Genomic DNA, 12,303 nt, shown 5'->3' with positions numbered 1-12,303 from the left:
TGGCACACACTGGCCTTAGGCTGAAATATTCTAGAAAAAATTATCTGGAAGGGGAACAGTGTTGGAGAGGAGAGCAAAGAAAAGAGGTAGGAGCTAAGAACAGAGGGTGAGTCCAGTGAAACACAGACCTAAAGGAGGGGGTGCTAAAATCTGATGGGGACAGAACAGGAGCATCTATAACCAGTAAATAATTCCCCCTCAAAACCTGGAGCAGTAAATCCCTACCTGTGAATCCAGCTGGTGACTCAGCTGGGAATCCATTTTGTCTCTTTTGATAGAGCATTTTCTTAGAAATGATCATTCTTTCATCAGGAGTTTCCCTGCTCTTGCCCCCCTCTGGGCACTGACACCAAGGACTGCTGCGGGTTAACCCACAGAAAGAATTTCAGCCCAGTTCTGTTATTGCAAGAGACAAAATGGAGTTAATAATACTTCCCAATCTCATGTAGGCCTTGGAAAAATAAGTTTGTCTTTAAAGCTCTCAAAGACTGCAGTGCTGAACATCTTGAACAGAAAGTAATTAATCATTTTTGCTCAGTAAATGTGCAAAACAGGAGAACTGGGTGTGAAATGTGGGGTATGAACAATAAGAAGAACAAGGTTGCACCCATTTTTTTTCATCACAATGTTTTAACAATTCCATGCAGGAGGAGGATCAGTGATCTTTACAATGAAATGTTGGACCATAACCTTCTCTTTTTCCATTTCTTTTAAGAATCTCTCTTTTCCTCAAATAAAGAATTTGTTCCTCCATCTTTCTACAAAAAGGCATAGTGTATCATCTGGTAAACATAAACGTTTGCAAATTGAGTTTAAAAAAGGAAAATTGTTATTTTATTTTGGCTGAATTGCTGAAATGTTACAGGAATAATAAGTGGCATTGGTACAGATGTTTTGTACCAGAAACACTTGTACTGTCCAGCTGTTTTATTCTGCTGTGGTGATGCTTGGTGTTATCAACAGTTTTGTACTTTGTTTTAATCTAGCTTAAAAATAAACCCTTGTCACTATCCTTCCCATCTTTTCTGCTTGAAAGTCACAGCTCTTGTACACATTTTTATCTCCTTTTTAAATTACAGATGCTTCAGTACAATCACACCTTTGGTATTTGGAATTTGCTGTTTTGATCAATCTGATAAAAAAATCTTGTCATTTTCATATGTCACTTGTTAAGCAAAGATCAATTCCCTTTCCTGTCTTCAAGGGATTAATAGAAATAGGGAAACAATCAGAAGTGGCAACTTTATGGCAAAATGTCATCCAAACTGCTTTCTGAGGGTGTAGTGGTTGGATAGGGCCATAAGCTGTGAAGGGTGCTGGGGTTTGAGTGCAGTGAGACAGGATCCGTGTGTTGGTTACTGCAAGACTGCAATTCCTGCTCCAGGGGGACAATAAGGGCACAATTCCTGCAGAACCTTGGCACCCCCAGCTGGGAGTGCCTCAGGCTAAGGCTGACTTCTCTCAGGAGATGTATGAGATATGAGGGAAGCTTTGTAGCTGTGTCCAATTCCATCTTTTCTGAGAGCACAAGAGAATGCAGCAGCTGGAAAAGGGTTTGTCTGCCCATGACAAACTTCTGAAATCCCTGGCCTGACTTTTCTGTGCACCTGCAAGGGTCTGAAGTGGGAGTTGGTCAATCCAGGTGAAATGGAAAGTTTGTTTTTAGAGAAATCCTAAATGTCCAGGGAAATCTAAGACCAAGTCAGGCCTTGAGGCTGGGGAGCCTTGAAATCTCTGTGCACAGGGCTGGGTGAAGAGGCAGCAAGGAATATTGGAGGCAGCCAAAGGCACAGCTGGAGGAGCTCTCCCAGCCCCTCCAGGTTTGAAGAAGGGAACCCAGAGGATGTGTTCCATTCTCTTTCAGGCAGGTGTGTGGGGAAACCTGGTAAGCTTTTGAGGAGGAGGTTTTTCTGGGGGAAATATTCCAGATCTTTCCCTTTGTGATTGTGCCATGTGTCTGTCTGAAGACCCCCGGGATTGTGCACTTTATGGCTTTTGTGCCCTGAATATTCTGGCATTGGTAACTTACTGTCACTCACTGCCCACGTGTTCAAAACTGTGGGACAAGCTGGGAGGCTGCTTAGAACAGGAACTGTGAGTAAATCCCAAGGCCTGGAAAACTGCTGGCCCACTTCACTGCATCATCTAGTGAGGGTCTTGGAGTGTCCCCCTTGCTCTATTTTCGTTGTGGCTTTGAGAAAGGAAAAATTATGAAGGTGTAGTGAGAAGAAACTCATAATTAAGCAATTTAAATTAAGGAAAGGGGGGAAAAAAAGAGAAAAAGCAAGTTTCTGGTTTAAGCAAGAAGTAGGAATAGCTGGGGCTGCTTCTGTGAGCTGCTCCTTGGGGGCAATGACTTGGAGCTCTCTGGGGTTTTTTTTTTTCTGTTAATAGTCATATTCAGAGGGTAAACTGTTGCTGAAGTTGCATTCCAGCTTATGAAATCAAACACGTTCCAAAGGTGCTGTGTAGCACCAATGAGACACATCCATCTGTTTAATCCTTCTGTTTGCTGGAATAAACTTGCAGGGGACTCTGTGCTTCTCTAATAGAAGGTGGTGAATCTGAAAACCTCCAGGTACATAATTTCTCTGGAAATAATAATTCATTGTTCAATTCAGGAGGAGTTTGATCTCAGGAGCAGTGGTGGGACTCCTGAGAAGATTGCAAGTGTAGGGTTGGGAGCTGAACTGAACAGTGATTAGTACAAACTTAGGAGGAATAATAACATTTTCCCTTAGGAAAGAAAATGAGAGCCCTTTATGAAATTTATTTTTCCTAACTCAAATGTAAATAAAACAATCACAATTCTGCAAATATCTTGGAGGAGTGTAGAAGTTGCATGATAGATTTTACTTGCAGGATTTGAATCAAGTCATGTCCTGGTATTTTTGAGGGGATCTAACATTTCCTGTCTCCATCACCAGCTACAGCTTTAGGATGGCAAAGTGACAGGAGAGCTGTTGCTGAGGCACAGTTTTAAAATGTCTTGCAGTTGCATTGGTGCGTTTGGTTAAGATCATTAATTGATTGTTGTTTCTCTCTCCTCTCCCCGACCCCGTTGTTTTCTTCTTCCCCCTTTCCGTGTGTTCCCTCCTGTCCTCCCCACCCCCCTTGTGTCCCTGTGTGTCCCTGTGGCTGGCACCCCTTGCCATGCCCGGGGTCAGGAGCAGGGTGCCCTGGAGAGGGGCAGCAGGAGCCGTCTGGCAGAGGGGGAGCTCCCAGCACGGGGCTCCCGCTCCTCGGGACCCCCTGGCCGCTGCTGGGACTGTCCCAGACAATCCAGGACAATTGTAAGCTCTGCTGTGTGCCACAGAAGAATTGTGCTGTTTCACAAAAGGGCTGGGACCATTTAAACCAAGAATTGATACCATGAGAAGTAACACGAGCTTGCTGATGATTGTGTTTATGTTACTAATCTCAAAGGCAAAGGCCTGGTTGCATTTGACCTCCTACTAACCCCTAACACACCCCCTGCATCTGCAGCTCTCCCTTAGCTCAGTTTGCATGACTCCACATGTACCTGGTGATGGGAACTCCTCCAAAGCAGGTGGAATGTGTAGAAAACAAGAAGCAGCGTTAGCATGTTTGTCTGGTTTTCCGTTTTCTCGGCATCCTGGCTTGTCTCACTCCCCATGAATTACCCACCTCAGAGCCTGGTCTCTGTTGTGGTGTTTGCCTTTGTGGTGTAATCATATGTCCTGATAAAGGTGAAAAGTTAAAGAAGTTGAATTTTCTCTCTTCAAATGTTACTTTCAATTATTGATTTCTTTAAAACAACATGAGCTAACTTATATAAGCTTCCCAAATAGCCCCCACAAGCCTTTGCCCCATGAATTATTCAATATATGGCTGCAGCCTTGGTTCCTGCACCTTTACACACACACATGTCTGTGGGTGCAGTGCAACAGCTCTGAGTGTGAATCTGTGTTGTATTTATGTGTAGGTGGGGGCTATTCAATATGTGTCTGAAAAAATACATCTTTAGGGTGGAGAAAATAACTTTGGGCTTATTCCAGCAGAGAGCCCCTCTCTGAGGATGAGGAGCATCATTTGGAATATTCACTTTTACTTTCTCAACAGCATTATGTCAAGTTAATGCACCCTGAATGCATTTGACAGCCTGCTGGTTTCATCCCCAAGGCTTGTCCACATTGTGACTGGTATTTGTCAGTCCCTGCCAAGCAGCTGAACTCAGAGTCAATCCCACTGCTCCCACAGGTCAGCACAGAGCTGGCTCAAAGGTCTGCTCTGTTTGTGTGACACCTGGGGGAGTGGAACTGAGGGATGCCAGCGTTGCCACAATTTCCCAACACCTCTCTCTCTGAGCCTGAGGGCTCTCTGCACTGAGGATGATGTGAAATACTCAGCTTTCCCCAGGAATGTTGTGCAGGAGGTACTCCAGGGCTGATGGAAAAGCCACGTTTCTCATGTTCTGTCATGCAGAGGGAGAATCTGCTGTGTGTGATTGGTTCAGTGTTTGTATTTACACAACACAGCTTCAAAAACATGCTGGAGCTTAGGCAGGGAATAACAAAACAAATGGAAAAGGCTCTGTTCCCTCAGTGTGTGAGGGACAGCAGAGCCAGTCTGAGGTACAGGAGCTGTTCCCAAGGTGCTCAGAACAAAGTCCCTCAGGTTTAATCCCGGTGCTTGCCCTCCTTACTGATTGCTGTGGTGCTGGTTTCACTGGGCACTGGGCTGGAATGACCTGGGACTGCAGTGACCAGCTGCCCTGACAGGCTGTGACAGCAGCTGGCCCCACCATATGTCCTGCAGTACTTTGTGATTCTTTTTGAGTTTTTTGATTTTTTTTTTATTTTAAAGAGTGCATCAGCATGCATGTGAAGTTATAAATATTGTAACTATGTAAGGCTTTTTCAGTCCTTTAAAAACACAAATTACCACTGATGTTTCTCTCCAGTTTTGTTTGAGCTTTGCTTTGATCTGCTGTGTTTGAAAGTATGGTATTTTCATGTTGAATCCTGTTCTTTTTGTTGTCTTATGATAGCTACAAAACGTTAAAAAAAAGTAACAGCAGGAAAAGTTGTATGTAAAACTCCTGTGTATGTTGGGATGGCAAAATCCAAGCGTTTAGAATTTACAAAATCTTTTAATCCCTTTTCTGGGAAGGGATTAAAAACAGCTTGAGGAGTTTTGCAGCAGTTTGGGGGCGCTTGGGAGTCCCCTCCTGTTGCTGGTGAAGGGTACAGTTAAAAGCTGCTTTTGCATTTTTTTCTGAAATGAACAGTATAGTTTTCAAACCTTGGATTTTTGTTCTGTTGCCCAATACAGCCCTTACCACCCTTTCCTCTCCTTGAACCTTGCTTTCTCTTCTCAGGAGCAGCCCTGCTCATGTTGGTGTAGATCCAAGTGTGTTCCCTCTCCAGTTTGCAGCCATGTAAATCCATGTCTGTCTCCCTTTTGTCCCTTTTGGGCCTGAAGTTTTTCCCCACCCATTGCTGCTGGCTCAGCCTGTCACCTTCTTGGTGCAGGACGCTCCTGTCCGTCTGTCCCTGCCCCAGACCTTGTTGGTCCCTTTCCCATGATGGAGTTTCTGGAGTTCCCATGCTGTTCCTGTTGGCCTTGGAGCAGAATGTTTGTGTTCTCCCCAGTTTATTCTCACTGCAGTCAGCATCTCCAACCAGACAGCAATTCTGTCCTGTGACCTGGAAACAGGAGCTGGTTCTATCCCCTTCCCAAAGAATTTATCATTACAGTTTTTGATCTGCCTTTTCTTTTGACCTTTTTTTCCATCTCAACAGATCTATCTTTTTCTCCTCATAGTTTGGCCCTGCTCTCTAAGATCACATCTTTTCCTCCCTCAAGGTGCTCCACTCTTACAAAACCTCATTCCCTCTTCCCCCCAGCCCAGCCCTTGTTGTGTCCATCTGCTGTTCTCCATCCTGGTGCTGCCTGTTCACCCCTCCCCTGAACTGGGCTTCTCCCCACCCCATGGCTGGAAGGAACGTTCACTCACAATTTTCACATTTCTGCATGAAGGTGGTGCTGAGGTTTTGTCAGTTTGGATCTGGATTCTATCCCTGACTGACAGCTGTGTGTCCTCATGGGAGATCATCCTCGAGATTGCCACGAGTAACAGAAACCTTCTCTGCTGTATTCACAGTGCCCAAAGAACTGAAACCCTCTTGCCTGACTGTGTCCTCTCTTTCCTGGAGCTCCTCTGTGCCATAACATGATCTAAGCACGTTTGTTTTCAATTGCTGCAAAGAAACCATTAATGCTTGTGTTATGTTTTAACTTGCTTTCCTTTGGAGGCAGGGAATTGTCAAGTAAGTACTGCTGGGAGCCCAGCTGAGGCCTGCATTGCTGCAATGTGCCATGCAGGTTGCACAGGCCCAGCAGGGCAAAGGGTGTCATTTGCTACAGTGCAGATTTCTTGTCTTGGCAGTGCCATCTTCTGTGTCAAAACAAACTAGATGTAGTCACAGGCTTGTTAAAAGTGAAATTATTTCTTACAATGTTTCTGATGGCTGCTTTCCATTTGTTTTATTGAGGTGGTGATGAGGCAGTGAATGCACCCGTGTGTGTATATATACATGGCTGTGTATATATGAATGCACACAACATCTGTGTTTGTGTGTGCTGTGAGCAGGTAGCTATAAAAGTATCTCTGTGTGTGTTTCCAAGTTAAGCCTCATGCTTACAATCTGGTGACTATCAAGCATGTCACAGTGGTAGTGTTCTCTTGCTTTCATGAAGTATTTTGGCTTGCTCTTGTCATAAACTTTGATATTCCTAGGTAAAGAAATGTAGAAATGATCCAGTTTGAAATAACACTAAAACAGAAAAAAAGCATGCAAGAAAACAATTCTTTTCCTAAATGCCAGTTCAGAGGCCCTCATAAATCTGGGCTGAAATGAAATGATGAATTTATTTTGTAAAACAATTAAGTTTTGTAATAACTTCCTCTGCCCTTCCCTGCTGATCACAGCACCGCTGCTCTGTCCTGCTCCACCCAGGGTCACCCCAGGGGACTTGAGTGGCCACTCTCTGAGGAAATAAAGGTACTTGTTCCCTGAGGACAAGGCAGGACAGGCTGTCCTGGCAGTGACTTGGTCTCCTCACAGCCATTGTGGGCTAAATTGCAGCTGAGCTGGGATAGAGAACAATCATCCATTGTGTGCACTCTCAGCACTGCCTAGGAAACTGTCAACTTCCTAGCAGTTCCCTCCCTGCCAGGCTCCTGAAAATAAACCAACCATGGAACCCCCTTGTGCTCTGGTGCAAAGTGTGCAGGAAGCTTGGACGTAGCTTCCCTGTCCCCTCCATCCTGCAGGACCTTTAGCTCTGAGGCTGCCCAGGGATGCCAGGTGTGATGTTTGTGGGTCTGTGCACTCTCTGGTTTCTGTTTTAGTTTTGCTGGCATGCTTGGATAGCAGTGCTGTGCCCCAGGAATGACTGCTGCCTCTGAAGTGCTTGTGCATGAGTCTCGTGCTCACAAGTGACTCCTAAACTCTATTAAATTTCTTGCTTGGCTTTATTTGCTGCTTCCAAGGGGATCAAGGTAACTCTTTCACTCTCTTGGTGTCATGGGTCACCTGCTCATGTGCTTCTTGGTCCTTGCTGTGCTTGAGACGTGGCTTGGACTGGTTCCCTCCAGCCTTGCTCTGTCTGAGCTCAGCTTGTCCTGCATTCCCACAGGGCTCAGTCCACACTGTGCTCTGTCCACTGTGCCTTTAGTACCTTCCATGAGAAATCCAGCTCCAGAAAAAGCAGCTCCCTATACACAAAAGGGATTTCATTCTTCTCCAATTAATTTTTTGCAAAATGGGAATTATTGGTAGTTACGGTCTCAGGACAGGAACAAATTTCACAGCACGTGGAATGTAAGAGCAAGGTCAGGTTTTTCTGGAATCATAAGCTCTGGGAATGCTTTCCACATGCTCCCCTTAGCTCTGTCCCTCTTTTCCCAGCAGGATCAACAGCAGCAGCAGAGGTTATCTGGCCTCACAGACCATTTGCACCCATCAGATTTTGTCTCAACCTCTGTTCTGAATTTGTCTCTATCTACTTTTAGCAACTGTAATTCTATAAAATAGCTTTGCTGGCCTCAATCTCCCAAATTCCCTTGGATGAATGACTTGTGCATTTAAATGCAACCATTTTATCTTTAATATGATTTTGAGAAGATTTTATTGAAGCCATGTCAAGGTTTTGGGAAAGGCTTTCTCAGAAGAAGCAAGGCTGGGCACAGGTCAACTGCCAGCTGCAGAAATTACTTCAGATCATTTCTGAAAGCACCAATTTACCATCATTTCATACTCAAGGATTTTTCCATGGATTTAAATCATTATGTTTTGGGGTCTTTTGAGTGGTGTAAGGTTGGTTGTTCTGCCACTCATCTGTGAAGTCTACATCAATGTTTCTGCACTTTCCATCAAAAAGTGCAGGATTTTAATCAGTTTATTGTACAACTCTAAAAGAGCTCATACAGGGGCAACTGTCCATTTGCTGCTCACACATGCTGTGGTTTTGAAGGTTGTGTTTAACTTTCAAATATATCAATTGTCTCCTTTTTTAAATGTTCTTTTCAGGCCACCTGTGAGCAGAGCTGCTCCTCAGCCTGAGAAACTGCAAAAGAACAATGTCAACAAAAAAAAGAAACTGGTTGAGGTCAGCATTCATATCCTTCCTATTTCTTTAAGAGTAACATGTGCTGGGTGAAATCCACCCCTGTTTGTCTCTCAGTGAAGGGCAGGTACAATCACAAAGTCTGTGCATTCCCATGCTCCCTGCTCAACCCTAAGGGAAATGCATCCAGAACTTTGGCCCAGGAAAAATCCTCTGTGGGATTTTGAATGATGGAATTTGCTCATTGACTTTGGAACTTCCCTTTCTCCCCAAACAACTTGTTTGAATTCCCACATAAGAGGCAGAACCAGGAATGTTTTGTGACCTGTGTGGACCATTTGCAGCACTTGGTCTGTGGCTAATTGGGATTGTTCCCAGTGAGCTGTGATTGTGTTTGGGGCAGTCATTAAGTTGGGCTTCAGGGCTCCAAGGCAGCTCTAACAACAATCCATTAACCATGCTGGCTTCCTGGAGGAAATTTCCTTGGCAACTGCTCATTGTAAGCTGTAATTACACCTCTGATTAATGTCTTAATTACAGAGTTACTCATAGTTTGCCCTAGCTTCCTCTAAGGACTTGAAGGTCAGAATTTGGTCTGTGGAAATGTGGTAGTTTATGAGAATGATTTTTGAAAACTCTGCAGATAGCTTCTTTAAAATATCTGATGCCCTATATAAATATTAACTGTGATGGGAAGAGCAATAAAATCCAACCTGTTCTGTGAGTTGTATCTGTTTGGAATGGGAATTTACAGAACCAGGGCATTTATAGCCCTCTGAATAATTAAAAAAAGAAAATAATATAAGTGTAGTGCTTCAGTTGACCAATTAAAGGTTGTTGATAGCCTCTGATATTGTTATGCCTCAATAAATGAGCAGAGTGGGGGTAACTAATTATTATTTTGTTATTCTATTGCCTCCACAAGATATTTGTACTTGTGTAATTTAGAATTGTCCTTAAGTGCTCCAGGCTCTGAAATCTTGGTTTTTCTTCCATTTCACTCTTGTTCTTTTTGTTTTCCTGGAGCAGGAGCTGGCTTTAGACCACGTGTTTGGATACAGAGGATTTGACTGTCGCAACAACCTCCATTACCTGAACGATGGTGCTGACATCATTTTCCACACAGCTGCAGCAGGCATTGTCCAAAACCTCTCCACTGGTAATTCCACTTGAAAAAATACTTGGAGATAAAATAGCTTGATAAGGAAAATATTTTTGATTGGAAGTCTGAACTTTTTAATCTTCCTATGGCTTTCCCACATTTGGGAAACTTTGGGGAGGCCTTTGGGGACTCGAGTCCTCGGACAGCCTCTGGCCTGTGGGCTGGGAAACAAGGATGGCCCCATTGTCCTTTCTGGGCCCCTTCCCCACTCACTGCCTCAGTTCCCTGGGATTTCACTGGGAAGCCTGGGCTTTGCTTTGCCATTTTGGTGTTTCTTGCAGCCATGGTGGCTGTGGGCTGATTCCCTGGGTGTACACATAATTTCCCAAATATTGCTTTTGTATCCACCTGTGTGTGTTGGTGGTTGTGTCCATAGTGCATTTGGGAGTGGTGCCTGGGAATGGGAGCAGAGCAGCCTTAGTGGCCCCCCATCCCCTGCAGAGCTGTAGCAGCTGCCCAAGCAGTCTGTGCTTCTGTGGTGGCTCTTCCCTGGTCCTGTGGTGACTGAAATCCTGTTTGGATGGCCTTAGGTAGCCAGAGCTTCTACCTGGAGCACACAGATGACATCCTGTGCCTGACAGTGAACCAGCACCCCAAGTACAAGAACGTGGTGGCCACCAGCCAGATCGGTACGTGACAGCCTGAGCAAAGCTTCCCTCGCAGCTCTCAGGGCACTGCTTTATTTGGGGCTTCTCTGTGGGGAATTCTACTTCTTGTTTGATTTGGAAGAAGTCATCAAGCTCTGGGGTTTTCTTACTGTTTCAGTTCCGTCTCTGATTGTGAGTGATTGGATTTTAGAGTTAATTGGAGTGTAATCATATTTCAGAAGGCAAACTTTGATAAACTGCCTAATCATCTCTGTAATCTGATTTATAGAGTTCCTTCTTTCCTTCCTGTGTCCAAGGCACTGTTTAGCAGTGAGAATACAATGAGCATCATTTTCTCTGCAGGAATACAGGAGCTGTACAGAAAAGGCCAGAAACAGAGAGAGATCTCAGCAGGAGTTAGGGGACATATCAGGGGACAGCTGAGAAACCACTGATATGTGGCTTTTGTGTGTTTATTGTTTACAAAGAGGTTCCTGCAGGAGTAGACATTGCATGGGGAATGCAGGATGAGTAGTCCCAAGCCTTGAGAAGGATGTGCTGCCCCTCAGCCTAGTGCTGAAGTAATTAACTTTATGGAGGAGAACGGGGTCAGAACGTCTCCTCAGCCCGCTCCAGAAGGAGAATGGAATCCATAACTTGAGGACAGGAGTCACTTGACAGGGGGTGATGAGCACAGTGACAAACACAAACCCTCTGCTGCCTGTCCTGAGCACAGTCACTGCAGCTGGAATATGTGGAGGGAGCACCCAAACCTGCACGTGGTGCCAGAGCTGTGCAAAACACTGATTTCTGGGACATGGAAAAGGCTTAAGTCCTTTTCCTAGGCCTCAGGAGACCAGTGCTTCTGAGTTTGATTTGATACTTTGTATAAGTAGAGGTTCGCTTCACTTTTGAATTTAAGAATTGTTAAAACCTGCATGCCTTTAACATTTCTTTTAGATACCATTTTTAAAACTTACTAGTACTAAATATTGTTGCAATATTTGTGTATAAAAGCCAATATACCCAAAAAAGTTCAACAATATTCCTGCTTATTTGTTTTGTTGATTTAATCCATATCCATTTCCAAGTTTTTAATTTTGTTTTCCTTCTGGTGCTGATGCTGGCACTTCAGCACGAGCCACATGACTTATTTCACCTATTGTTTTCCCTTGGTGCTTCCTCATTTGCCATTGCTCTCACAATGCAGGTGACATGACAGAATTCCCAGGTAAGGCTGATTTGTTTGTGAATTTAGCAGAGTCCTGTTGAGTTCCATGTTGCCTCGTTGTATCTGTGTGAACCATGGATACAAGTGAAACATCTGCAGGCAATTTCTTTTGCATGAGGCTCTTCATGAATGTTATGTTGTTCTTTTAGAACTTGTCTGACTCCATGGACTGCAATGATTCCCCCTCCCTGTGTTTTGCAAGCTATTTTGATTTCTCTTTGTTTCCCAGTAGTGCTAATCTTCAAACAAATCCAAACCCCCAACTAATGTCTGTTCAGGTTAAATGTTCTTGAAAAATGCCTGGTTTGCACTGAAGCTTTCCAGAATTAATCCTCTTTCAATGCCTCTCTCTGCCTGCAGGTACAACCCCCACAATTCACATTTGGGATGCCATGAGCAAGCAAACCCTTTCCATGCTGCGCTGCTTCCACACCAAAGGCGTCAATTACGTGAACTTCAGCGCCACGGGCAAACTTCTGGTGTCAGTGGGAGTGGACCCAGAGCACACCATCACTGTCTGGAGGTGGCAGGAAGGTACAAGCCAGGGGAAACCGTGGGCCTTCAGCCTCAGAGCTGTGCAAATGACTGCCTTTGCCATTCAAGTCTTTGGAGTTTTGTCTCCCCTCTCTATCCCAGTTAATCAGTTAAAGATGGTGAAGGGCTAAAAAGTATGAACAGGAAGATAAGTTTTTAACACCTATTTTAAGTGGAAATTAAGGAAAGAATGA

General features: G+C 44.4%; 1 protein-coding gene across 3 annotated transcripts in view; it reads left to right on the top strand.

Annotated features, from left to right (window-relative positions):
- The window catches only part of EML6 (EMAP like 6), a 93,191-nt gene that overhangs the window by 70,556 nt on the left and 10,332 nt on the right, over positions 1-12,303 (top strand). For 2 of the 3 annotated variants that reach the window (XM_066546060.1, XM_066546059.1), the window contains exons 28-32: positions 8,559-8,637; positions 9,625-9,754; positions 10,288-10,386; positions 11,555-11,575; positions 11,936-12,109. In XM_066546060.1, coding sequence (XP_066402157.1) covers positions 8,559-8,637; positions 9,625-9,754; positions 10,288-10,386; positions 11,555-11,575; positions 11,936-12,109 — 503 coding nt within the window. The remainder of the gene's footprint in view (positions 1-8,558; positions 8,638-9,624; positions 9,755-10,287; positions 10,387-11,554; positions 11,576-11,935; positions 12,110-12,303) is intronic. The other variant, XM_066546061.1, reaches the window with a different exon arrangement.

Source organism: Molothrus aeneus, chromosome 3 (genome assembly GCF_037042795.1).
Source record: "Molothrus aeneus isolate 106 chromosome 3, BPBGC_Maene_1.0, whole genome shotgun sequence".
Lineage (NCBI taxonomy): Eukaryota > Metazoa > Chordata > Aves > Passeriformes > Icteridae > Molothrus > Molothrus aeneus.
This window is presented reverse-complemented; position numbering and strand designations above follow the sequence as displayed.